The sequence below is a fragment of the Lolium perenne genome, chromosome 6 (genome assembly GCF_019359855.2).
Source record: "Lolium perenne isolate Kyuss_39 chromosome 6, Kyuss_2.0, whole genome shotgun sequence".
In the NCBI taxonomy this organism is placed as follows: Eukaryota; Viridiplantae; Streptophyta; class Magnoliopsida; order Poales; family Poaceae; genus Lolium; species Lolium perenne.
The window spans coordinates 212092263-212117987 of record NC_067249.2 but is presented as its reverse complement, the minus strand read 5'-3'; the positions used below and the strand labels follow the sequence as shown (position 1 = coordinate 212117987).

Sequence of the window (25725 nt, the reverse complement as noted above, 5' to 3'; positions counted from 1 at the left end):
CCATTAGCGCGCGGCGCGTATTCCCGCGCACTAACGTGCGGGAAATTGGTTTTTCCCACACCCCCCCTCCGCCCCCTACATTCTATTTCGTTTAAGGTCTATAGGTTCTTTAGTTGCCCGGTTTTGGAAAACTTCTAGAGGCTTTCGGCCTGGTTTTGTTCGGTTTTTATGGTGGTTTTTTTTCCCGGTTTTCCATGGTTTTCACTGTTTTTTCTTTTCTTTTTATGTTTTCTCTTTTTTGCTTTTTTCTAATATGGACGATTTCAAAATATTAACAATTTTTTTAATCCAACATTATTCTAAATTTGAACATTTTCAATTTTTTGAACGTTTTTCAGAACTGAATTTTATCAAATTGAAATGATTTTTGAATTTGCTATTTCAAAAGAAATATTAAAATTTGAACAATTTTCTAGTTTGAACTATTTTCAAATATACACATTTTTTAATTTGAAATTTTTTGTTTTGAATTTTTTTCTAGTTTGAACTTTTTTTGAATTTGATTTTTTTTGAAATTTGAATAATTTTTTGAATTAAAATACTTTTCAAATTTAAACATGTATTCGAATTAAAAACCACTAGAAAACATACAGACCTTAATGTCGCAGTGATCAAGTCTTCATATGGCAACGGTGACACTAACCACTGGTTATTGCTCAACCATAACCATCTCCATGCTGGAAAGTTTTCTCCATCCCCATCCCCACTAACTGTCATTGGGCTAGTTCTTTTACCATCTCCATCCCCATCGGGTAAACAAATAACCATCGGTTAACCATCCCCGCTTTAGCTAGTAACTATGAGCCCAAAATAAAATGACAACATGGTGGTATGATAGGGCCGGCTATATCAGGAGTTTAGGAAGGAAAAGCGAGCGTTTGGGAGTTGGGATTTGGGGACTAGGGCGGTTGGAGACGGGAGGGGAAATGTGAGTACAATAGGATTAGGGTTTTTTTTGGTATCTATACACACCTATCTTGTACCATATATAGTGCCACATGTCATGTGCCTAACGTGGATTTCATGGTTATCGGGTATGGATAGTGGTAACACAGACCCATCCCCACTTTGCCTAATGGGAAGAGTTTGCCTCCAATAAGACTCCCACGGGGATGAAGTACTAACCAAAACAATTCCCTAATAGGTGAATTAACCACCGGGATCGGGGAATGGGGCCCATTGCCAAATTGAATCAAGTCACGAAACGAGTGCGTGGTGCGTACGTAATGGGCCTGGGCCAGATCATGTTCGCTTAAACGATATAGTCTAATCACATGCTTAAAGCGCTTTCCTATTCGGCGCTTCCTGCGTCCGCGAGCCGGTCGACGCATGAAGGGAGCGTGCCGTGGGCCGCAGCCCACCATGGACACAGTCTTCTCCTTCGTCTCTATCTTCCTCCATGAGACACGAATTGACTTTCCCCGCCACCACCGTCGGCCAAGCCGCCGGCTGCTGCCACCCGCGGCCGGCACCGCTCACGTGGAGCCACACCGCCCTGCCCTCCTCCACCACAGCCCACCGCCAGTCCGCCGCCGCCCCGGCTTCCCTCTAAACCCCCTACTCCATCTCCGGTTGGCACCCCGCACCCCTCCCGAAACCCTAAGATCCTGTTGCCGGTGAGCTCCCCACCCCCGAAACCCTCAGACCCGGCACCCCCACCCCCCTAAGTTTTCTTCCTCGCCTTTGCCGGCGATGCCGCGCCATCCCCCTCTCCGGCGAGGTCCATTCCTCGCCTAGCCGACGACGCCGCGGCCAGCTGTGTCATCCCTGTCGGCAGCGAAGTCGTTTCTCGCGCATCTTCCTACTCTCCGATGATTTCTTGTCAGTTGTCTCTAGCCGATGTCCGCGCTAACGGGCTTGGCCCAAGATTCAGCTCACGTGGGTGTTTGCGCGCTAATGGACGCAAAAGGCGAATAGGAAACACCCTGAATCTCATGGTCGCTTCGTTTTCTATTTGTTTTGTTGCTAGTAGTTCAGCATAACTGATCCATACTGTGTCACAACACGCAATAGTTCTCTCCCAAAAGAGATTCATTCCGAAGTTGAGTTTAGATGATCAGATGGGCATACACTAGCCAGTGAAAGCCTAAAGAAACCTTTAGTTGCAAAGGCCCATAAAAGCAATAAAGAATAGACAACTGGCTGATTACTCCTTGTGCAACCCAACCAAACTAGCTGAACCCAAATAAATGAAGAATTATAGCTAGATTTTTTAAAAAATATTTAAGCATTAGAGATAAACAGGTACCCAGCTTACAATATCCATCAACATAACTACACGTATATCACGAACCATTAGGCTTACAGAAATCCCATAATATAATATGTTATTACAACCAATATATGAGAGCGGTTCATGCTATTGTGCTAGTACTAATAAAGGTATATTTCTTTACAACGTACACTTTATGTTGGCCTGATGCGAGAAATTGCACTTTTGTTCAAGAACTGCAGCAGAGACAGCTTCAGAAAAAAGTGCAGTTCCTTACATTCAGCCAAAACAAAGTGTATTGCAAGAAAACTTACTCCCCTGCCACTCATCATCGAGTGATAACAGTAGATAACATGGCTAGTGCTTATGTACGACTAAGAAGATCGATAAACAAGTCTCGCCAACCATCCCAATCCAGATACATCCAAGCTGCCATCATTGTAGGAATTCCATAAACCAAGCTATTATTGATTCTTTCTTTCATTCGGCAGTACCGCCTACAAAGACAAATGATTATAAATAATTACCACATGAATGTATAGAAATTAACTTAATGTGCATATGTAATTGTTTGGGATGATGATTGTACCAGATGGGGTCATTGGGATTAGGCACGATGTGTGGGAAAAGATTGTGGGGCAGCTCATTGTTAATTTTCGAGTACTTATTACCCGGGTATCTCTTGATCATGCCAGCCAGCAGGTAGAAAAGCTCATGCTTCTTAGTTTCGATCTCCATTATCCGACGATAGGCCCATGCTCCCTCAGGGTCAAGCACTGGGTTAGGTTCATGTGGGTCAGGTTCTGCACTGGGTTGCTGGTGACAGAAGATGAGTTTGTAGTCATCAAGGTCCGTTACTCCAGAAATGTAAGACAAAAATCACATGTTTTGACTATACTACTCCCTATGTTTTTATTTACCATGCGTTCTAGGTTAACTCAAAGTCAAACTTCGTTATGTTTGTAAATTAGTATTATTAGAATCATAATGGAAAAATTCATGATATATGAATTTGGCACTATATATGTTCATAGATTTTTCTATATCATTTGTTAAATTTTATAAAGTTTGACTTTGACTAAATCCAGAATGCAGAGTAATTATAGACGAAGGGAGTAGTATGTGTTCATATATATAGATTAAACGAAGGGAGTAGTATGTGTACAAATATATGGAGTAATTATAAAGTTTGATTTTGACTAAATCCAGAATGCAGAGTAATCAAGTTCTTTCTTTCATATAGATTAGATGTATGCATCTTGCAAAATTATGTTATTCAATATATTCTAGGCATATTACAAGTAAAAATTAGAGCCAAAATTATGCATTAATCAGGTGCCGAAAACAAGTATATCCTGAAAAGTGCAGCACCGGATGAACATTAACGGTGTTGTATTTGGTATAAATAGATGAATCTACCCTCTTATTTTATTTTGGTACGGCAGCACGCAAGGTGTGCTAGATTAGCAATCACTAATCCAGCTAATAAGCAATCGATGGTAAAAGAACTTGGTTCGAATTTTACCTGATTAAACTTTGGTGTGTAGGCATCAGCGCCACCAGAGGAGGTGGAGGACATAGATCGGAGAGGTAAAATGCCGTATTGACGACCGCCGGGGACGAGACTTGGCAGCAGCTGGCGCCGCTCCTTGTCGATCAGCGGCGAGACTACCGACTTGTAAACTACCTTGGACTGCAGCCGTTGGGCGCCGATGAGCCTTCGCCCGGCAATTCGAAGCGCCGCCGCCATCGCCGATGAGCTCTTTCTCTTTTCTTTTTGAGAAAAAACTACTACTCTTGCCGATCTGGGAGTTGTGCGGTGTCCCTCTTATTTAGGGTTGGACCTGCTTCCGTCTTCGACTCCAACGCAACTACATCTCCGGACCGGACCGGACCGGACCGGACGAGGATCGGTGGGCTCCGGCTTGAGCCATAGACGGATCGCTCGTACGCTCGGAGTACTTATATATCTCCATCTCCACTACTACCTCCGTACCAGATTATAGACCTATTACGCATTTCAAAAAAAAAATTCAACTACTAATCTAATCAATAAAATATGAAATATGTGTCACAAAAATTATACTATTGGAAACTTCTTTTGAATATTAATTCAATGGTATAATTTTTGTATCATATATCTCACATTTTGTTGACCAAATTTGTAGTTAAACTTCTTTCTCAAAATGCGTATTTGACTATTAAACCGGTATGGAGGTAGTAATATATATATATATATATAATATATATATATATATATATATATATATATATATATATATATATATATATATATATATATATATATATATATATATATATATATATATATATATATATATATATATATATATATAGAGAAACTCTATTAAACCCCCTGGGAGTAGAATAAGCAATTCTACACCCGGGTCGGTCGACCGAGCCAGGCCACATCCGGCTCCGTCACACCCGGTGCGTTGCGGCCAAAGTTTCCCTGCATCGATGTAATTTTTTTTCCCTTTTACATCGACAGTTTCCTCTCACCAATGTTACGAGCTAGCCCACATTCTAATCGAGGGCATCGTGTGCAGCCGGCAGTTTCTGGCTGCGACTGCAATGGCAATTGTGGCGGGCAGCGAGCGACTTCCATTGGCGATTGCTGCTTGCGGCTGCAGTTGAGACTGCGGCGGGCGGCGGATGGTGAGCGGCTGCAGCCGTGTATTGCGGCTGGTGGCGAGCGGGCTGCAGCCGGGAATCGCGGCGGGCGGCGACGTGGTGGGCGGTAGGTGACCGCGCGTGCGTACAGGTCCGCTCCTCCATGGCCATCGGATGAATGACCTCAAGCTCGCTGCTGTCTGCGTCGGATCCAGCGCGTGTCGCTACCAACACTGCACCCGGAGGAACAACCCGCTCCTCAAGGACCGCAGCTAAGATCTGGGGGAGACCGGAGGCCACCAGCTCACGTACATTAGTAATTCAATTCATCGTCCTCCTGCCGCTACTGTGCCCCAATTGTCTACTTGCTTAATTGCTTGCTATTCTTATCCTAATTTCTTGCTGCGCCCTCAATAACTTCGATCTGTTCAAGATTCGGTCTGTGCGAGCTGCTTTTGCTGATTATTATGCTGCCTTGGATCTTTGAATTGACATGCTCTTTCGATGTAGCAGGGCAGAGCAGCAGCCACATCCTGCTCTGGTCCAAGAATTTAGTAGTTTTAGGAGATGAGTTGCTTTATGTTTAGCTCGTGGAGAGAGCCGGTAGACCAAATTATGGGGGTATTTCGTTTATGGACACCGATGGTGAATTAACCATCTGACCGTAAAACTGCATCTAAACAAATCTCTGAATTTAACCTGTTTTGCTTAGTACAAAATGATGGTTGTGGTCGTCCTAGAGAGAATCATGGTACAATCCGATGCATAATGGATGGACCCATTCTAGGATGAGGTGGTACATCAAACGAAACACCATACAAGATTTGGTTTACGGATGCTTGGAAATCTCAGGAGAGTTGAGAGGTATGATGGGAAAGGTTGGGTATTAAAGGGAAGCTGTAGTGCTGTTGTGTTTGAGATATGTCGTTTATCTCAGGGTGTTAGCTGTTTCTTAACAACTTTACTTGCTTGTAGTAATTTTAAACAGCAATCGGTGCATCCTTCTACTAATTAGTCCTTTTTTTTTTTGCATTATCCTGGTCTGTAATTGTTAAATTTTACTAGACTTAATTATTGTTGCTGTAAAAAAAGAATCTTTAGATAAGTAATTATGCATCTTTTTAATTTGTTGGCTTCAATTGTATATAAAATCTAGTGCTCGTGGGCATGCTCAGCTAGGTTCTATGTGAAAGTACCAAATCGAATGAAAATTATACTGGTTCTATAAATGGCATTATGGAATACATTCTGGTTAGATATGTGAATTAAATGAAGCTCACACATGGTTTATATGATTATTGCAATGAATGCTCAGAATGAGATAGAGAGAGTGTGGTTATTTAAAGAAAATAGTCAGATTCCATATGTTGTAGTATTTGTAATTTTTCTCTACATGGTCATTTTTGTATTAATAAAGCCTCCACACAATGTTAATCTTGTTTTTACGTTCTTCGCCATTATATATTTTTCAGTCTATGCTGCTGCATCCTCCTGCTTTCGACAAGATTAACCCATCTAGCCGATTTTGTCTTACGGTTACTATCTCTCTAAATGTCTTAGAATTACTTCCTTATTTCTAATGCAATTGAACTTCATGTTGCCTTTTTTTTCTTCAGGAATATATTGAACCTGTTTAGGAGGTAAATATTTTTCTGATCCACCTATAAGCATTTGACTAATTTATCGCTAAACCTTCTTATTTTAACATGGCTGGGTTTTATTCTTTCATTGATGCCAACAAGGTTATTACTTTTTTTTGGAGGAACAAGGTTATTACTAAGTGTGCAACTTTTCATTTAAAAAGAAAAGAAAATATTGGCTCACCTTCTACACGCCGTAATGGAATAATTTCTGATCCTTCATGGAATGAATTTATTATTTTGTCTCCTTGTCGTAGATACATCAGCCACTTATTGGTGGAACAATAGAAAATCAGTTTTATGTTCTAATCTCTTCTCGAGCTTACAGATTTATCATATGTGGCTAATTCTTGAAACAAACATTTTTTTATGTTTGCTCGGCCCAGGCTTTGATTCCATATTGGAAGATCCATATCACCCCTTTTTCTTAAGATTCATGCCTCATCTTTAACCTTTTTTTCCTGTCTTTCAGAGCTAGATGTTTACCACTGCATGACTTCCATAGACATTTGTTTATTTACTCTCATTTGATATTGATAAAGATCATCTACATTGTTATCTCCATGCTTTTCCATTTATTGCACACCCATTATGCTATTTGAACATTTCCATTTCGCAATTTTGGCAGTAGGCCAATAGCTACAAGCGAGACACTACTTCTAAACTTTGCTCGATATTTATGTCTAGTTGGACAGCGGGCGGCGGATGGCTTTGGCGCAACACAAAATGGTATATTGAGAGCACAGATGCTGCCTTAATGGTATTTCTGTTGATTTATTTGGAAGTGGGTATATGTAGACACCTAGAAATAAAGGAGTACATCTGTCCAGCTACCAATAAAGGAATTGGTATGTGTGATGGACATCCCCCTCGGCATGTTCTCTGTTGGCTTCAACAATTTTAACGGCGGGTTCAGTTTTGTCCATTGCTGCACGTCCAAGGTCATCGTCGAGCAACTTGCTTCCCCAGTCACTAGTAATTACTTACCGATTGATATTTCTAGTTTGAGTCAGTGTTTTGCTTACTGGTTGGGTAAGCGATCTAACCCTGCGATGACATTATCCTAGACTGACAGTGGGAAGAGGGATGCAGCAGAGGATCGGAAGATGCAGTACAATGGTCAATACTGGAGGCTCCCGTCCCCACCAAAGGCCTCAGGCACCCAATGGCAGTGGCGCCTTAGCTCTTATCGGTGACTCCAGCAGTAGCGCCTTCGTATCGGATATCAGCTCCCTGGACAAGTCTCTCCGACACTGCTTCCCTACGGGACTAGCTGGCTATCACAATTCGTCGGAGGAAATTCTAGTGACTGTCAAAGGATAAGCTACGACATGAGCTAGCGTGCAAGACAGTGACATAATTGTGTTGGTCAGGTGTGGTCTTTCCCAGGTAGATAAGCTATGGGAGAAATCAGCGCCGGAAAGCAAACTGTAATTAGTGGCTCTAAAGGCCTTCTTTTCCAAAGATGGAATTTCGTGGTACATGAGTGGAAATTATGGTATTTGCTACGGAATTCCTACGTTATAGACATCCAATTCAATTCAGTTTGTACTAAATCCTTCTGTGAACCCCGGCTGTTAAAATTAGGTCCGCTTGCCTAGGACTTGATCTTGGAACAATATATGTTTCCACAAATTTGATTATGCCTAATTAAATTCATTGTGCACTATTTGGAATTTGCAAGCTCAGCTAATTAGCTAGCCCTGCATATTTGTCGACCATACAAGCATTTGCATATACTTGACCACTAAGCTAGCTACATCTACCTACGACCCTTCAGCTCTAAAAATAAAAAAATTAATCTGCTAGCTACAGAGAGATCTGTTCAAATTGGCATACATAAGAAATCAAGGAAGTAGGACCTCCAATTACATCAGCTATTTCTTGTAAAGAAATTATGTTGACGCACAAGTCAACACACCATAATAAATATGGTAATACAATGGGACATAAAAAATGTGAATTACAAAATGTCACGTAGGTGACATGTATCATTCTTGCATTACAACAATTCCAGATATGATTTGGTATGACACCAATAGAAGGAAGGATTCATAAGCCACATTACATAGACAAGACACAAGAATAAAGATATTCAGCTATATACAGAAGTGCAATTTGTTTTAGGGAGAGTATGCACAAGGGGAGCTTCAAATCAAGTTTTTTAGATATGAATTTCACGGGTCTAAACTGCTCCAAAGAATCAGGTAAAGGCCCAGTTTCATTCAAATCGTTCAAGATGACGCAGGAGAGCTGTGCTGATTCATCTTCGTCTGCAATAAAAAAACACTATTGATGAAAATTCACAAGAATAGAAGGATAACATCACAAGGCATTAAGTGAACTGAAAGACGGAGCCAAAGTCTGAACATGTGAGCACTTGCTCACGACATGAAAAATAACACGTGAGCACTTGCTCACGACATAAAATTATGAGAATGGTATTATTATGTTCCCATTTTTGTTTAAAAATATGTACCTGAGTCACCTAGTGTTATTTCTCAAACAGAAGCATCCTATGTAGGGCACGTTATGTTAGTGAAAAATTTACAGTGAACATGAACTAACCGTGAAGCAATTGCATCAGTTCTAGGTAATTAGAAACCATTTAAAAGGAAAACAGCTACATGATTCTCCAACTGTAGTTGTTAAATAGGTGTTGCATCTTGTTCGGGTTAAGTTGGAGCATGTCTAAGACAAGTTTGTGACTAACAAGGATGCACTGTAATATTTTACACAACTCAGAAACTGCTAGTATTAAGGCAGAACTTTCAGAAAGCATTTAAGTCTGACAAAAAAGGGGTATGAAGCATTAGAGAATCGGATTTCTGGAAATATGATTAATTTTCGGAGTGTCTTGTATAAATGGGACAGTACCACTACCACGGCTACCATGTTCGGTTTCAATAGAGGAGTTTTGTTCAGCATGGTAAATTGTTAATACAGATACAATGTCCTCAATTGGACATTTATTTCTCAGCTCCGTTCCATGTTGCCTAAGTAGATCATACGAGTCTGATAGGAAAAGGCATTTTATTGCCTGACATTTTTATGTGTATTACTTGGATAGACAACCTAAGAAAATGAAAATTGTAAAAGTACTTTTTTTGGGCTCACTTTTGATTCATTTTTACAAACCCGTTTTCTCCTGTGCAGAATGCAGAAAATGTTAGGATGACAGATTGTGCTTTCGAGTTCCACTGGACTTGCTATTTGTTCTCTCTAGATCCAACTTCACTCATCCCTGTGCAAGAAAGAAAACACATCCAGCCTCTCTTGGCTCTCGTATTTTTTTCAGAGGTGTTTAATCTATATTGGTTACAGGGACTACTCATTCTAACAGGAATAATCTATCAATCCTAGAGTTTAACCTCTGAAATATGACATTTGCAAACTGTTGAAGATGGGGATGACAGAATAATGGCTGGTAGTTTAAACCTGAATCAGCTGCCTACCAGATGAACTGGCCGGAAAGAGGGCAAGGGTAAAATTAAGGATTTTCTTTGCATATTATGAAGATTGAAGTGTATCATGTAATTGGCATCCTACTATGTGATTTAAATGCAAAAACTTACACAGTATGGAATGGCCAGCTACCGTACCTTACGTCAAAGCCCACCGACGTTCTCCGCTCGCCGTGAATCGACCCACGACACAGTTAAGAGGGCCTTCTGCTCACCACGATGCATCCCGCAGCTGCCACACGCTCTTCTGATGCCGAGGCCACCCTCAGCCACCACCCGCCGTGCGGCCCGACCAGGCAGCTGACGCCGCCACCACGCCGTCATTGCCCTGAGATGACATGAAACCTACATACATCTAATAATGCATATGTTTATCATCTGAATCTTGTATTGCTTAGTCTAATAGTGAACATTTGATTGGGTTCAGAACAGAAAAAATGGAGCTGAACCTGACAGAATCAATGAATTGTAGACACACACAACATGATTAGTAGCTCTGTTTATGGAAGGCACATAAAGAATAGTAGCAGGATTTGAGGCAGCCGTAGGTCTAATCTGCGGAGACATAAGTTCTTTTTAATTTATCCCTGACATCTTATCTCACCTAGCGGACCAGATCGCCACATCTAGGCAGAAAAAAATCAGTCTCGGCTGACATAGGAAAATGCGCACATATCAGATCTTGCGGAGGCCATAACGAAATTCACGCACGCCGATTGAAAACAAGCAAACCTTCATGTACCTTGTAAGGGGATGCGACAGCACGCACAGAATCTAAGGTTGAGCCCACCGAAGTCACAAGTTGCTGCAATCCAACAGCCGCCCGTCCCCTTCCGCTCCGATGGGAGTCGGTCTTGTTGAAGCCAATCACACCACGCCGCCACTGCTGCCGCTTCGGACGACCGACCACGAGGCTGCTTATTTCACCCGTCGACGACGACGCTATCTGCCGCTTGCTTGGTCACTTACCCCGGCCACCTCTCGCCGCCGGACGCGCACCCGATGGCCGCTGGGCAAATTCCGAATCCCCAACTGCTCCCAGGAGAAAAAAAAGGTGCGGCTGGGTAGTGGGCTGAGTAGCTCGGACTCCCCGGTTAGATAAGAAACTGTCAGTGCAAAAAAATTATTACGGGAGGTGTACGGTGCCGCGACGTGCGAAGCCACAGGAAACAGGTCGGGTGGAACCGGGTGATGCATGCCGTAAAATTATACTCACTCCCAAAACGGCCTGGTGAGCGCGAACTGGTGGAGCGCTCGGCGCGCTTTGGATGGAGCCGCTCGTGCATAGGCCGACCCGGGTGTAGAATAATATTCTGCCCCCAGGGAGTCAAATAGCGCGTCTATATATATATATATATATATATATTATATAAAAAGGCAGAGAGGGTGGTGATCCAAACGATCTCAGCCATACATCGTCCATCCAACTTTACAAACAAGAGCGGACACTCCCTGGCTGGAACCTCTCACGCACGAACGAGAAGGGTGCGACGAAAAACCAATGCTACATATATGTGGGCGTCCCGGGCTAGTCCTGGACGTCCACAATTGCTTTGAGATATGTGCAGCCTTCATTGGCAATTGCAGGAAAGTCCCTCAGCTACATCCATTTCTACTGAACGAGTCCCTTCTATTTTGCATAACATAACCAGTACTTCTTCGCTATCCCGTTCTACACCGCATCAACCATTCAGCATTCCAATTTCCAAGTATATTTTAGTTATCCCATTCTGCACCCGTACCATCTCACACGCAGCGTTATGGTGAATTCAGAGTGAAGAAAATTCCAAGTATATGTGCAACTCAGATCAGGATCCAAAAATACCTGAATCTTCTTTTAATGATAGGGAAGTTCATTCCTTTTTTTTCATATTCCGAGCTAGGTGAAAAGGATTAGAAATTTTTAAAACTAAATGGAGAACATGAGGAAAAATCAGGATCAAAGAGTAAACAAAGAGAAAACAAAGAGCGATACAACTTCGACCATGAACAAGAAACCCTATTATTCAGGTCCAAGAATCACCATTGCAGGTCTAAGAATCAGTCTGTGGGCAAACGGAACGGATTTGGTCTCTGGGCCTCAGTTTTGCGGCGCCAAATCTGGGCGTTAATGTCGAGGACGGAGGCCACGAAGCAGGACCAGACACATGGCATGAAGCGGCCACGCTCGGCGATGTGGGCGGCGCCTGGTACGGCTCGTCTAGGAACGCAGCGGCGCAACGCTTGCTGGAGCCTGCTGTATCTGGGAGGCTGGATAGCGGCGGTGTGGGTGAACAACGAGAGAGGAGAGGATAAGGTGAGAGAGCGAGGAAGATGAACACGTCCACTTCAGTGTCTATAGGAGCAGGAAGATGGACTTGTACAGGATCAAAATGCAAAACGGCGCAGTACCAATCTTCACGCACTGTACACCATCGGATAGGACGGGGACGCTCACGACGTTGTAGAATCGCTGCGTCGCTCTTGACACAAGTTTCGCTCTCCATGAACTGAATTGATTTGGGGAAGGAGCAGTTGCTACTCAGGCCTAGTTCGGTGCCAGTGATTTCAGAGGCCGTTGGGCCGGTTTTGGGGTGTTTTTTTGGGGCCCGATAAAAACACCCGAAAACACCCCAAAACACTATTGGGCTGTTCGGTAGGCCGGTTTTGACCGGTTTTGGCCCGCCGAAACCCGTCGGGCTGGGGTGGAGGGAAAACGCGTCACTCCCCTCGCATTTTCTGTCGGGCCGCTGGCGACAAGAGGGCGACGAGAGCATGCGATCCACTCTTGGCTAGTTGTCTGTCAATGTGTGGGTTTCAGGTTCAGTTTCTATGTAGCAAGTAGATACAAAGTTCCCTTTTCTTTCTTCTAGAAAGTAGATGTGAAGTGTTCGATTTTGTGTTTGGGCGGGCCATATGATTCTTGAAATGATATCTGCCATTTCAATCTAACAAGATATATGTGGTTCTTAATGATTTTGTGATCAGGGATAAATCAGAATTCTGTAAGTCAACTGTTACAACTGATCAGGTTCCTGTATGAATAATGAACTTTTGATCTTTTATACTTTGCTCAAAGCAAACTTGAGTTAAGGTAGTTGGATGATATTTGTTGCTAAAATTAGAGTAAACAACACGGCAGCGGCGGGGGAGGGGATGTTGTCCGGGGCCCGGCGGCGGCGCGAGCTTGGTTCCCCCGAGTCGCCCGCTGCGGGCGACGCGAGGGGGCAGGTGTGCATTTCACTCTGTTGCTTCTCCATGTCACATATACCAATATACTTCTAAGCAAAGGAAATTTGGAAATTAGAAGATTGAGTGTATGACATATCTGATATCTGAGAGAGAAATCGAGACAGAGACAGCTCGGAGACAAACTGAAGATGATTTGCCACTTATCTCATCCTCTCTCTTTTTTCTCTGTTCTGTTTCAACAAAACCGGATTATTTGTTTTTTTAGCAAGACCTGATTATTCGTTTGCCTTGTTACACGATGTTTATGGCATCTGTATGATTTGCTGGCTCCTTTTTTTTTTTTTTTTCGAGAGCACGCGCAAAGCGTGCCTTATCTTTATAGAAGAGAGCAAACACATTTACAAGACTCGGCGACCAAATGCGAACATCATGCCCGAGAACCCACACACGCCCTAGCTCCGCCTAAGCCTACTCTCTCGCGACATCAAAACCTCTCCTCGCTCTCTCCCAAAGCTGGAACTCATCTCTGATCTCCTGCAACATTTGCTCCACGCTTTTCTGCCTTCTTGTGTCCCCGAACGCTCTCGAGTTGCGTTGCTTCCAGAGCGTCCAAGCCGTGCAGATCACCATGGAGTCGAAGCGTTTCCTGTCAAACCTCCTCACTCGCTTGCGGGCCTCCGTCCACCATCTCTGCAGGTTCCCAGTGTAGCCTGGGTCTGCAATCTGCAGGCTCGCACTGTGTAGCACCCTGCACCACACCTGTCTCGCATAGGGACAAAGGGTAAGAATATGATCCACATTATCCTCCTCCTGGAGGCATGTGTAGCATGCGTCCGGGTGCTCCTGGAGCCCGTGTCTCGCCCTCCTGTCCGAGGTCCAAAGGCGATATCTCAGCGCCAGCCATGCAAACATCTTGCACTTCATAGGCGAGAATGAGCTCCACACTGGTCTACTCATGCTCCATCTCACACTCCCCTGGCAAAGCATGCCATACGTATGTTTCGCCGAATACTTTCCGGAATCCGCACCTTTCCAGGAGATGTGGTCCGGGCGACCCGCCTCCCTGTGCACCGATTCCACCGCCTCCCAGAGAGTCAGGCATTCCCTCCAGAGCTCCTCCGTCATCTCTCCTGAAATGTCGTCTATCCATCCGTCCTCTGGCAGCGCTTCTCCCACGAGCCTCTCGTTCCTCCTCCTGGTTGTGACCCTCGCTACGACTCCCGGCGCTAGCTCCGCTGCGGTGAAACCATCAATCCATCTATCTTTCCAGAAAAAAGTTGAGAGCCCATCCCCAATGTGGAAGTGAGCAAGACTCTGAAACACCTCCTCTGCTTCTTGGTCCTTCAGCCCTGGCAAACCCTGCCATGGCCTTGTTCTGTCAGTACGTCTAAGCCAGAACCATCTCACACGCAGCGCCAAACCTTGCAGCCTCAGGTCCTTAACACCGAGGCCACCAAACTTCTTAGGTTTGCAAATGGATTTCCAGGCCACAAGGCACTGACCCCCTCGGACTTCCTCCTTGCCCGCCCAAAAGAACGCTCTCATCCACTTGTTAATCTCTTCCAGTAGCCATATGGGGGCCTCGGCTACAACCATTTGGTGAACAGCCCTAGCTGCCACCACCGAATTAACCAGCACAAGCCTCCCCTCTTTCCGGATGAGTCCTCTTTGCCATGCTGGCACGCATTTGATCACTTTGTCCAGCATTGGTTGCCATTCCGCTTTAGTGAGCGGTCTAAGCGCTAACTGCAGCCCCAAGTATCTTATTGGGAACCGTGCCAACTCACAACCCAGAATACTGGTAGCTCTCTCCTCATCCTCCTGCGAACCACGAATCAGAGTAGCAGAAGTCTTCCTGAAGTTAACCTTCAAACCCGAAGCCTCCCCAAAGAGACCTAGGATCTGTCTCACGGCCCAAAGCTCCGTGCACTCCGGCTTAAGGAAAATCACCACATCATCCGCATATATCGATATCCTCTGTAGGGGCAAAATAGACGCAAGATTCCCAAAGATCCCGTGCTCAGTCGCCTTGGTAATCATGGCCGACAAGGCTTCCATAGCCGCGACAAAGAGCATGGGAGAGGTAGGATCACCCTGCCTAAGGCCTCGTCCGTGAAAGACTCTATCTCCTGGCACTCCGTTCACCATGACTCTCGTGTTTGCCGTGTATAACAGCAGGGCGATCCATTTTAGGAATCGCGCACCAAAACCCATCCTCCTCAGCACCTCAAACAGAAAGCTCCAAGATATGGAGTCAAAAGCTCTCGCAAGGTCTAACTTCAATAGCACACCCGTTTGTCTCCTCATGTTAATCTTCCTGGCTACCTGTCTCACAAGCACGAAGTTGTCATGTAAACTGCGATGCTTGATGAAAGCCGATTGGTTCATACTCACAACCTCTCCGAGTCTCGAACGGAGACGGTTTGCGATAACCTTAGAGAACAACTTCGCAAAGCTATGGACAAGGCTGATGGGTCTGAAGTCCTTAGTCTCAATGGCCTCAGGCTTCTTGGGTATGAGCGTGATCAAAACTTGTGTATGAAAAAGGGATAACGGTATGAATCCAAGTATGAACCCATAATGGTAATGAAGATTACAATCTAAAGGTATGGAGAGAATGGAGATGGTGATTCGTTGTGGATGATGATGAAGGTGATGATGCCTTGTCCTCCAGTGATCCGGGTAGCAGCGTGGATGAGGTCCCTTCTTGATCTCCCTTCAGATCTCTTCTGGGGCGGTGTTTTGGTGTTTCTGGTCGCATATGAACTCCGATCTCAGATCCGTCTACGGGAGGTGTAAGTATTTTGATGAGGCGGTGCTCCTCGAAGGTGGTACGGGGGGCCCTGCCCGTACCGATGCCCGTTAAAGCCCCTGGAAGCTGTCCTCGCGTTGTCCTTTCACCCAGGCGCATTATTAAGTGCAAAAATAATTTCTATCACGTCAAAATGCAAGAAAATGACAGTTTTCATCGATATTTCGTTATTGACTTATTAGTTTAAGATCCTGTGTAGACAAGCATAAAAGGACGCTGTAACGTGGTGAAATACAAAATCCCTACCACTACTCAATGAAAGTTAATTAAATAATGATACAAAAACATGCTAAAAATGCACTCATTAATGACTAACTGGAACTACGGAAATGTAGGATGTTTCAAAGCAATTATTTTCAAGGTCTACTTCCAGATACTCTTTCCTATCTTGGCCAACCGGCAAGCTTGTTAGTGCTTATTGCCGGTGATAAGAGCCAACTGCCATTGTTAAATGTCAAAGTTATAGCAGGGAACATTAATAATATACCATTATTTTGCACATGAATAGGTGATATAGTAAATATAATTAAGTTGCGCTTTACTAGGATTCCTCGGGAATATGGCATGTTTGAACACCCTGCATGCATAATTTTTTTAGTTATGCTCAAATTACAGTCCCAATTTGTTGTAATTCAACAAGTTGTTATCCTAAAACATGTAATATGTTGTTTTACATGGTTTCAGGGAACTGCAGAATATCTGATAAGCTTGTATCAATAGAATTTTTGAAATTCATGAGATTAAATTTATTGTATGCATTTATTTTGACATTAGCCAAGTGCATTTTGTGCAAAATTTGATGATATCTTTCATGTCTCACTTTCTTATAGGGACTTTTAGTTTCAAAAATATCACAAGCCAAGTACCACAAGCCTTGTTGAACCTGAACTCTGTCAACTTCTTGTACATAATCTCTTGACTTGCAAAATGTGTTTCTATTAAATGAAAACTTTCACCATTCTTCTCGCTAATCTATGAATTTTGTAGTGACTAGATTGTTGGGAAAATAGCCTTTCAGGAAGCCTTCCAAGCTAAATACGATCTTTACTTAAAAATTTGTATGCAATGCGGTTCAGTTTTATTGACACTTTTACCAAATAAAAGCAAGGAGATGTTTATTGCTTGATAATTGATTGCAGAAAAAGCTAGATGTTGAAGTAACCAAAAGGTTAGGTTCAACTTTCTCCGTGATTTTTAGAAATATGGTGACCTATAAATATATGATCTTTTTAGTTTTTCTCATCTTACTATTGAGAAATAACCCATGATGAAGATCTCTACACAAATGTGATCGCTACATACAAGTGGGAACTTTTCTGAAGGTTAAAAGCTTTGATGTGTTTGCTTATCCTTGCTAAAACAAAACTACATTAAGTTTGGATCAGGGGGTGGATTGATGCTATGGACGCTGAGCTCCAGGAATCCAGAGTGACCTGACACATATTCTCCCGCATGTTTGGATCAGGGGGTGGACCTAAGATCGACTTTGGCTTGCGATGCTGGTTCAAGTTAGTGCTTGCACATCCCATCCTGCTCAAGGCTGCTTGATATCACGCTCACACCTGAGGTGCATGTGTTCTCCCCCTTTCCTCCAGCGTGATTTGGCCGATCCGTGTCTAGGAGCGACGTTGGAGGCGCACTGGTCCCGGGCTTTCCATGTTGGGATGTTACTTTGATTCATTCACCTTTTGTTATTCAGCTCTTTTTTTCGTTTCCCAGTGACCCGGTTTAGGTTTTGCTGCTATCTAGCAATATTGTATATTGCATATTTTAGGCTACATATTTGTGTTTTATGAAACAACCAATCAGGTTTTGAAATTTATTCACCCATTTGGTCAAATCTGTAAAGTTATTATGATGGTTATGTGAATAACGCAGAGAAACAATATTTTACATGACATGGGTAATGGTGCATCTACTTTTTTCATATTTTACCTTCTACAAAGAAATTTTTTGGCAGCTATATCCTTCCTGTTTTCATTGTTTTTATGCATTGCAAATTTACTTTCAGGTACAAGAAATCCTTTGCTAATTCTTATGCTTATGCATAACTTCATTTAGCTGCCTTTTACACTATACATTTTGTGACCGGTAAGATTTGTCAGTTTGTGCATCTTTCTGCTATAAGGACAAGTATCCACTTCTAAAATTTTACTTACTCTCCTTTTCAGGTGTCAAAAATAGATGCCTACACAGTGTCCTTTCTTGCATTGCTACAGTGTGGACTCTAATTTTGTTGGCCAATCAAGGAACAAGGAAATGCTAGCATAATTTAAAATGTTCTTTCTTGCATTGCTACAGTCTAGATCCATTATTGATACAGTTGTGCTTTCTATTTTCAAAGAGATGCCATTAGATCAAATAAATAGCTCATATTTTCATAATTAAATTTTGTCCTTCGGTGTTCTCATGATAATACTGGGCTGCTTTATTAAATGATAAAAGATGGTTAGATATTCAGGAATTTTACTACATGTTTGATGATGTTGGGTGATAATAATTACTGATACTTCCCTTTAAATATGTTGCTTGTATTTAATTTGCAATTTGCAGAATGTTCATTACAACAATTCCTTGAAAAGACCAAAATTCTTCTCAAGTTCCCTTCAGGTAGATAAGAAGAGAAGAGATGGTGATAGGAAGTTGGGATAACTGGTCCAAATCAAGTCAAGTGGCAGTGTGCTTCCAGAAGTTTAAGAAGAAACACTAACATTGGCAGTGCAGTTCGCTCGGTGTTCAAGCTGAAGTCATCAACAATCAAATTTATAGTTGATAGAGCAAATATTGTACCATGCATGTAAGAGCTGGGGTTTATATCACAATCTATATCATTCAATGGAGATTATTTACCTCCGTGACACGGAAAAACTATCTAAAAGCTTTGATCTAAGCAACTTTGACTGGCCAAAAATAGATGAATGGTTGGTTTCTCATTATTTAATCGTCTAGCTCTACTCTAAACTTTACAATAGTCTAGATACAATATAATTGTATTTGCATAGAAAACTACAGAAAAACAATTGTTCCTAGAAGGATGATTATTACTTATGTGCTGAATTAGAGCTGGTGAGTTTGGTGTCTTTATTGCACACTGACATATGTTTTCTCTTCACTACTTGGTATCTGTTTTCTCTTCACTACTTGGTATCGCTTGAAATATCATGAAATGAGAACTTTCTGCAAAAATTAACAGTTCAGTTTGCTGTGTCTACTGATTTTTTATTTGCATATTGTTCTTTTAGGTTATACTATGTACATATTTGAAGCAAAGAAACAAGGCAGTGATTTTCATCCATTCACATGATTATGAATATTTTCAGAGTAGGAGAAGAGGGCATGCAATATATTTTCTAAATTGTATTGTAAGAAACGGACCTTCAAGACTCTGAACGCCATATACTGTGTAGAGAACCTTGTGATATACTTCCTCCAATTCGATCAGATCGACGTGGAGCATATGCAAGGATAACCTATATAGTTTTATTGAAATAATTTTTTGACGAGTGTAAATTGTGTATGGTATTTAAAATTGTGGTGTAGACTTCGTACGTTGCAGCAGTTTATGTTCCTGTGTGGCGACTATTACTCTAAATATGTTTTTGTGTTGTTCTTGAGACCAAGTTATGTGTCATCTTTTTGGGGTGTTCAATGATGATTGATGTTTATATTTTAATATTTTTTTGTCTTTTACGTGTTTTGTTATCCGTGGCAACGCATGGGCATTTTACTATATACATAAAATCATTAAATATAGATATAACTCTTAAGATACAGTGTATTAGGATAACACACTAAGATACACTGTACAGGCCTTACGGGGTGCCCACCCTTGTTTGATGGTCATCTAGTGGGCCTAATGAAGCAGACGAAAACAACACGCATGTGGCGAGTCTTATCTCTATCCATCTCACGTTTTTCCGCGGTGCTCTAACTTGCTATACACAAGTCAGAGGTGACTTGTGCTTATTTTCTACCATTGGATTTGGATCTGATGGTTCACAACAAGCGCTACAGTAGTAGTAACGTGAAACAGGAGACGCCACAATACCGTGCCGGTACAGTATTACGTGTACAGTGTTCTCTTCAGTTTTGATCGGCTCTAAGAGAAAGTGAGAGAACTGTAGCTGGGTGACTTGCTACTAGCAAGTTAGACATGTCGCGCCAGGCAGTCGCACCCATCACTCTGGAATCTGAGGCAGTCACTACGTCAGAGTCAGTGCCGGGCACGCAGGCCGAAGTCACTCATGAGAGCATGCCGCCACAGCCGGTGGTGGCACCACGCCACGTAGATGTGCCGCTGGAGGCAACTGTCACGCCCCAAACCAAGGCCTAGGAGAATGATAGCAGCCGTATGCTTATGATTTGAAGGCACCATAAACATATCAGGCTAAATAGTGAAATATCATTGACAACTGCCAAGCAAAGTCTCCACTTTAGTCATTATCAAGTATTACAAGTACAACTTGTTTATTACAACATTAATGACATCTCCTTTTATTTTCAATTTCGCTCCACTTCTATATTAGATGTTGTCACATGGATTTTCAGCAATCACCACTCGATCCTAAAATTGATCTACACATACCAGACAAAAAACAAAAGATTGTGAGTATGTTAAACATACTCAGCAAGAACATACATATTTTATAATCCATCGTGTACACACAACTCAACGGGGTGTGATATACCATCATACCGACTAAATGCCCGTTGGCATAAACCAAATACCAGCAGACGCATAATAGTCATTGGCATCATGTACATATAAATTTTTATTATAGCCTTTGCAGAGTATCAGCAAATCAATTGTCATAATCCCACCTCGTGATAGTATCGATCTCTGAGAATCACATTGCCGAGTCCCCTACTTGTGTGGGCCTTCCCATCCGGGCCTTGCCATCCCACACCTTTCAGATATCGACCGTCTCAGGCTGGATACACCACACTTTTCATGATTATGACCAACCAATTTGTTGATATATGATCCCATATTTTATCTTGCTTGACCAATATGCAGAATATGAAATGTGCTAAAATGCAAGGTAAGCAGCCCTACTGATATAGAGAATTAACAGCATACAAGATACAAATAAGTATCACAACCAAATAAATCAATCAAGGAAATACAAATCACTTATGAAGATTCTGGTATACGCAGCTTGCCTTGAGCCTCCTCGGCAAACTTCAGTTTTCCCCTGACCTAATCATATTACGAAGTCGATGTAAGCTTGAGTAAGTATACTGGTATTATTCTCACACGTTCAGACTTAACTCTTAACTGCTCCTTAATATTCATATACTAGTTTATTTCCATGTACGAGCTAGTCATTCACTACCTTCTCACTGTTCCCGTGCCAAGTATATACATGCATAGCTTGTCTAATTTATCTACCAGATCATGTATGTTAAATCCCTATATTTAAATTCAAAAATACATGTTCAATAGTGTCAGCCGATACTCCAAACACTGGTAAAAAAATGGCCTTTGGTCGCGGTTGGCAACTGACATTAGTCGCGGTTGCGCAACCGCGACCAATTAAGCGCGACTAAAGGCCCCCCCTTTAGTCGCGGTTGCTTACGAACCGCGACTAAAGGCACGTCCACGTGGCCGCCAGCAGTCCGTTGGGGCGGAGGACCTTTAGTCGCGGTTCTCCTGGCCAACCGCGACTAAAGACCTCCACAGGTTTAGTGGTTTAGCCCCCCCTAAATCTGGTTTCTTTTTAGTTTGTAATTGTTTTATTTCTTTTATATTTAAATTTTGAAGAAGTTTCAGTACACATATTCTATGGTACTATATACATGCATATGAATGTACAATTTCAAACAAATTTGAAATTAGAACCAAGAAAATTCAAGACGAATATACAATATATATTCAATATCTGATGACCATATATAATTTTGAACAAGTTTCCATACATAATTTACTTCTTCATCCACATTTCTACGTCCTCGTAATAGTGTTCTCCTTTAGGATGGAGGACTTCCCTCATGAACCATCTTGCTAGTTCCTCTTGAAGTGGTCGGAAGCGAGCTTCTGGACTAAACGTCTTCCGGAGGTTATTCCTCTTGAGGTTGTTTTCCGACGGCTTTCGCTCAGTGGTGTATCTCCGGATCATCTCACAAACATAGAATCCACATAGATTGGTCCCCGGTGGCTGAATATCCCCAGTCACTGCCCTTTTAAATTCTAGCTCTTTTTGGAATTCACCGACCTTTTGATCTGTGAACCGTCTCCAAACCCTACGAGGCAAAGAAAATTAAATGAACAAGAGAGTTATTAGTTACTTGATATTAGGAAATGAACGAAATAGGCCGATCGATATAGAGCGCAAATGAATGAAAATAATTACTTCCGCATCATTCTTCTCATGTCGGCCCAAAGCTTTGGATCCATATTCAGAGAGTCGTGGACGATAACTATGGAGGTGTGAAATTGAAGTACTAGCAGAATCCAGTGGAACCTGCGGACACGATACATGCACAGTCATGCATAACTCATTGATTAGCCACATACCATGCATGGAGTAAACAAAAGATAATGTGCTCAAGACAGAAACACTCACCCAAAATGCAAAGGAAATAGAATATCACTTTTGAGTTGCTTCTTTGTAAGAAAAAGCCACAGGTCTTGCTCCACGTCGGCGGGGTGTTGTTCTAACACATATGCATTAACGATTTGTGGGTCAATGAACACAACATCATGGATGTTCCTTATTCGCATTTCCCGCTTCTTCATTCTGCATAATAGCGTACACAACAATATAGTTAGGACAATATATATATATATATATATATATATATAGTGCAGGCAATGAACGAGATGGGGTAGAAATAAATCACTTACAGAACGTAGCAACTGATGATAGATTTGTCGAGCTCGCGCAGATTGAACAGCTGGAACAATTCACTCAGATTAACTGTTACATAGTAATGTTTGAAGTGTTGCTCATGTCTAACTTCCGCATAAATATATTCTTTGCCGGCGTTAGTTTTTATGTAACCCTTGTACCAATGTAGCAGACTTTTCATTTGTGGAGGTAGATCCTCTTCCTGCGCAGGCTCGACGAGAGGCCCATTCCGCACATATGTAAGTACTGGTTTACTCATTGGCGCCTCCTCAAGGCCTAACACTTCACGAAGAGTCATACCGAACGCGGCCGCTTGTTCTCTGGCACCCGTTACAGTAATTCCATGTGCTGCCGCAGCTGCGGCGATAGCGGGGTCCATTAGTTCAGCATCCGGACCGGCGGCTTTCACTATGAGCGGGGCGATCGATTGTTTACTTTGTTCCCCGAGCTGGGCAACTTGTTTCCCCCCTTTTATACTTTCTAATTCTTTCTCGGCCTCCTCCAAGGCTTTCTTCTCCTGCTTCTCCGCCAACTCTTTGTTCCTCCTGAACATGAGTGCTTGCCTACGAAGTTCACGTGCATAGTCGTCAGGCAGATTCTTCGCGGCTTGGGACGGTGTCCACAAAAATGACTTAGCCCACTGCTTTTGCTTGTCAGAAAATACTGGCTTGGGCTCGCCCTCTCTTTTCTTCTTGCAGTCCTCCTTCCATTTCTCATGCTGAGCAGCCGCGGCCGCGTCGACTTCCTCGGCACTACGTTCCCAAGGCCTTGTGGGGAGAGGCTTCAGTGATGGCTCTGGTACCTTTGTGGTTTTAGGTACATAAGGGTCCGGGTTAATAATCCAGGACTGCTTCTGCTTCTTCGCCGGAGGTGGATTGGGGGGCGGCGTCTGATCACCCGCCGGACGAGGACTAGGGGGCGGCGGCTGATTACCCGCCGGAGGTGAATTGGGGGGCGGCGTCGGCTGACGTGAAGGAGGTGTAGGTGAACCACCACCACCACCGCCACCGCCACCGCCACCACCACCCGAGGGGGGTGGACTTGTTTGCCTTGGCGCCTCGCCTGGAAACTTGATTAACTTCTTTTTCCATAGAATGAACTGGCGCTTGACACCTCCAAGTCTTCTCTCCCCTTCGGGAGTAGCAATGTCAATCTCTAGTTCCTCAAACCCTGGGACTATTTCCTCCACCGTGACACGAGCATAGCCATCTGGAATGGGGTTGTTGTGGTGGAGTGCTCCAGGCTCACATGGTAAAGCACTGCCGATGGCTACCTTCGTGGACATGTTCCCAATTGGATAATGCAGATGACATTCTTTCATCTCATTTACATCGTCCACGGGGTAGCGAGGAGGCTCCGGTGCAGTAATATCGATCGCCGTTGCATTATCAGTAGCCGGCGGGGCCTCCGTGGAAGCCACGCTGCTTCTCATCCCGACCGCCTCTGTCTTTCCGCCGGCCCCCTCTTCCCGCCTCTGTCTTTCCGCCGGCCCCCTCTTCCCGCCTTTTTCTTCCCGCCTCTTTCTTCCCGCCACTTTCTTCCCGCCACTTTCTTCCCGCCTCTTTCTTCCCGCCACTTTCTTCCCGCCTCCTGTCTTCCCGCTCCCATTTTTCCCGCCATTTCTCACTACATATATGTAGCCCGGCTTGGCCAGCATTATCACATCTCTACAATCTCTCATCACTCTCTCATGGCTTCCACCGCACCCACTCTAACCTACCTGCAGGTGGAGGAGCTTTGCGCCTCGAACTACCCTTGCCCACCGGGCTACCGCGTCCCCGCCGGCTGGAGCCTAAGCACCGGCGGCGTGCCGGTCCCTCCCGTCCCTCAGGGTACTGTGCACCGGGCGGCCATCACGAACCACTACTACCTCGACCTCACGCCGGAGCAGCGGATGAATCCCCGCTGGCATCCCGATAACCAGCATACTTGGGACGCCTTCTTCATCAATCGGCGTGAGAGGGCGCTCGCCAGGTATGAGGAGGACGGTCTGCCTCCTGGGAACTTCCACGAGGCCGGCCGTCGGCTATGGTGGTACGGCCGGACTCTGCAGAGCGTCATGGACTACATCACGGCCGGCGATATCCCCCGCCTGCGCTACCCTCAGTTCGAGCCACGAGCGTCGGCCGACGACATCGACGACAGCAGCGACGACGACGGCGGCGGCAACTTAGAAGGCGACGACTACCAGTACAACGGCGGCGGCTATGAAGACTACGAGTATGCATATTATACGCCTAGGCAGGAGTATGACTAAATCACTCCAAATTGCATGTATCATCAGTGGTATCTCGAATCAATCGAATCATTCGAAAATGGACACCAAACACATCACGGGCAATATAATTCACATGATCCATTCAACAAAGTTTGGTACAATAAATTATTACACATCATTTCTTCCCTTGTGTCCCTGCTTGCTTACGATTGGGCCGTATCCATGGAGCATCCTCATCATTTAACTTAATGCTTGGGTCGGTGTTCACTTTGAAGGGCGGAATTTCACCAAAGATATTATAATCTTCTGACATGTCTGTCTTGTCCTCCACTCCCACGATGTTTCTTTTCCCTGAAAGAACAATGTGGCGCTTTGGATCATCGCATGATGTACTGATCGTTTTCTTATCTTTCCGTTTCCTCGGTTTGCTACTCATGTCCTTGACATAGAAAACCTGAGCGACATCTTTCGCTAGGACGAATGGTTCGTCAAGGTAACCAAGATTGTTGAAATCCACCATTGTCATTCCGTATTGCTGGTCCACCTTTACCCCACCTCCTGTTAGCTTGAACCATTTGCACCGGAACAAAGGGACCTTAAAGGAGGGTCCATAGTCAAGTTCCCATATCTCTTCTATGTAACCATAATATGTGACCTTTTGCCCATTCTCGGTTGCTGCATCAAAGCGGACACCACTGTTTTGGTTGGTGCTCTTTTTATCTT

The 25725-nt window shown here is 43.6% G+C and overlaps 1 protein-coding gene and 2 long non-coding RNA genes across 4 annotated transcripts; 1 reads left to right on the top strand and 2 right to left on the bottom strand.

The window, feature by feature from the left end:
- Positions 1-2204: 2204 nt before the first annotated feature.
- Positions 2205-4043, bottom strand: LOC127306192 (uncharacterized). Its single transcript, XM_051336806.2, has 3 exons — positions 3738-4043; positions 2802-3028; positions 2205-2709 (listed from the first exon to the last, which is right to left on the bottom strand). Exons 1-3 carry the CDS (start codon positions 3960-3962, stop codon positions 2577-2579), a joined length of 585 nt encoding a protein of 194 aa, XP_051192766.1. The 5' UTR covers positions 3963-4043; the 3' UTR covers positions 2205-2576.
- A 674-nt stretch (positions 4044-4717) lies between these two features.
- LOC127306193 (uncharacterized) lies at positions 4718-8155 on the top strand. Of its 2 annotated transcripts, none has more exons than XR_007854500.2 (2): positions 4718-7427; positions 7554-8155. It is a non-coding gene; the product is annotated as an uncharacterized lncRNA (long non-coding RNA). The 2 variants fall into 2 exon arrangements; XR_007854501.2 differs by having other exon boundaries at positions 4718-7461.
- Positions 8156-8398: 243 nt separating this feature from the next.
- On the bottom strand, positions 8399-11130 carry LOC127306194 (uncharacterized). The gene is made up of 3 exons (XR_007854502.2): positions 10693-11130; positions 10089-10601; positions 8399-8759 (listed from the first exon to the last, which is right to left on the bottom strand). It is a non-coding gene; the product is annotated as an uncharacterized lncRNA (long non-coding RNA).
- Positions 11131-25725: the final 14595 nt, after the last annotated feature.

Bases quoted from the DNA above. Each gene is read 5' to 3' on its own strand.
- LOC127306192 (XM_051336806.2), bottom strand. From the start codon at position 3,962: ATGGCGGCGGCGCTTCGAATTGCCGGGCGAAGGCTCATCGGCGCCCAA. The intron at 3,029-3,737 runs GTAAAATTCGAA...TTCTGTCACCAG, and splicing joins ACACACCAAAGTTTAATCAG to CAACCCAGTGCAGAACCTGA. The intron at 2,710-2,801 runs GTACAATCATCA...TTGTCTTTGTAG, and splicing joins AATCCCAATGACCCCATCTG to GCGGTACTGCCGAATGAAAG.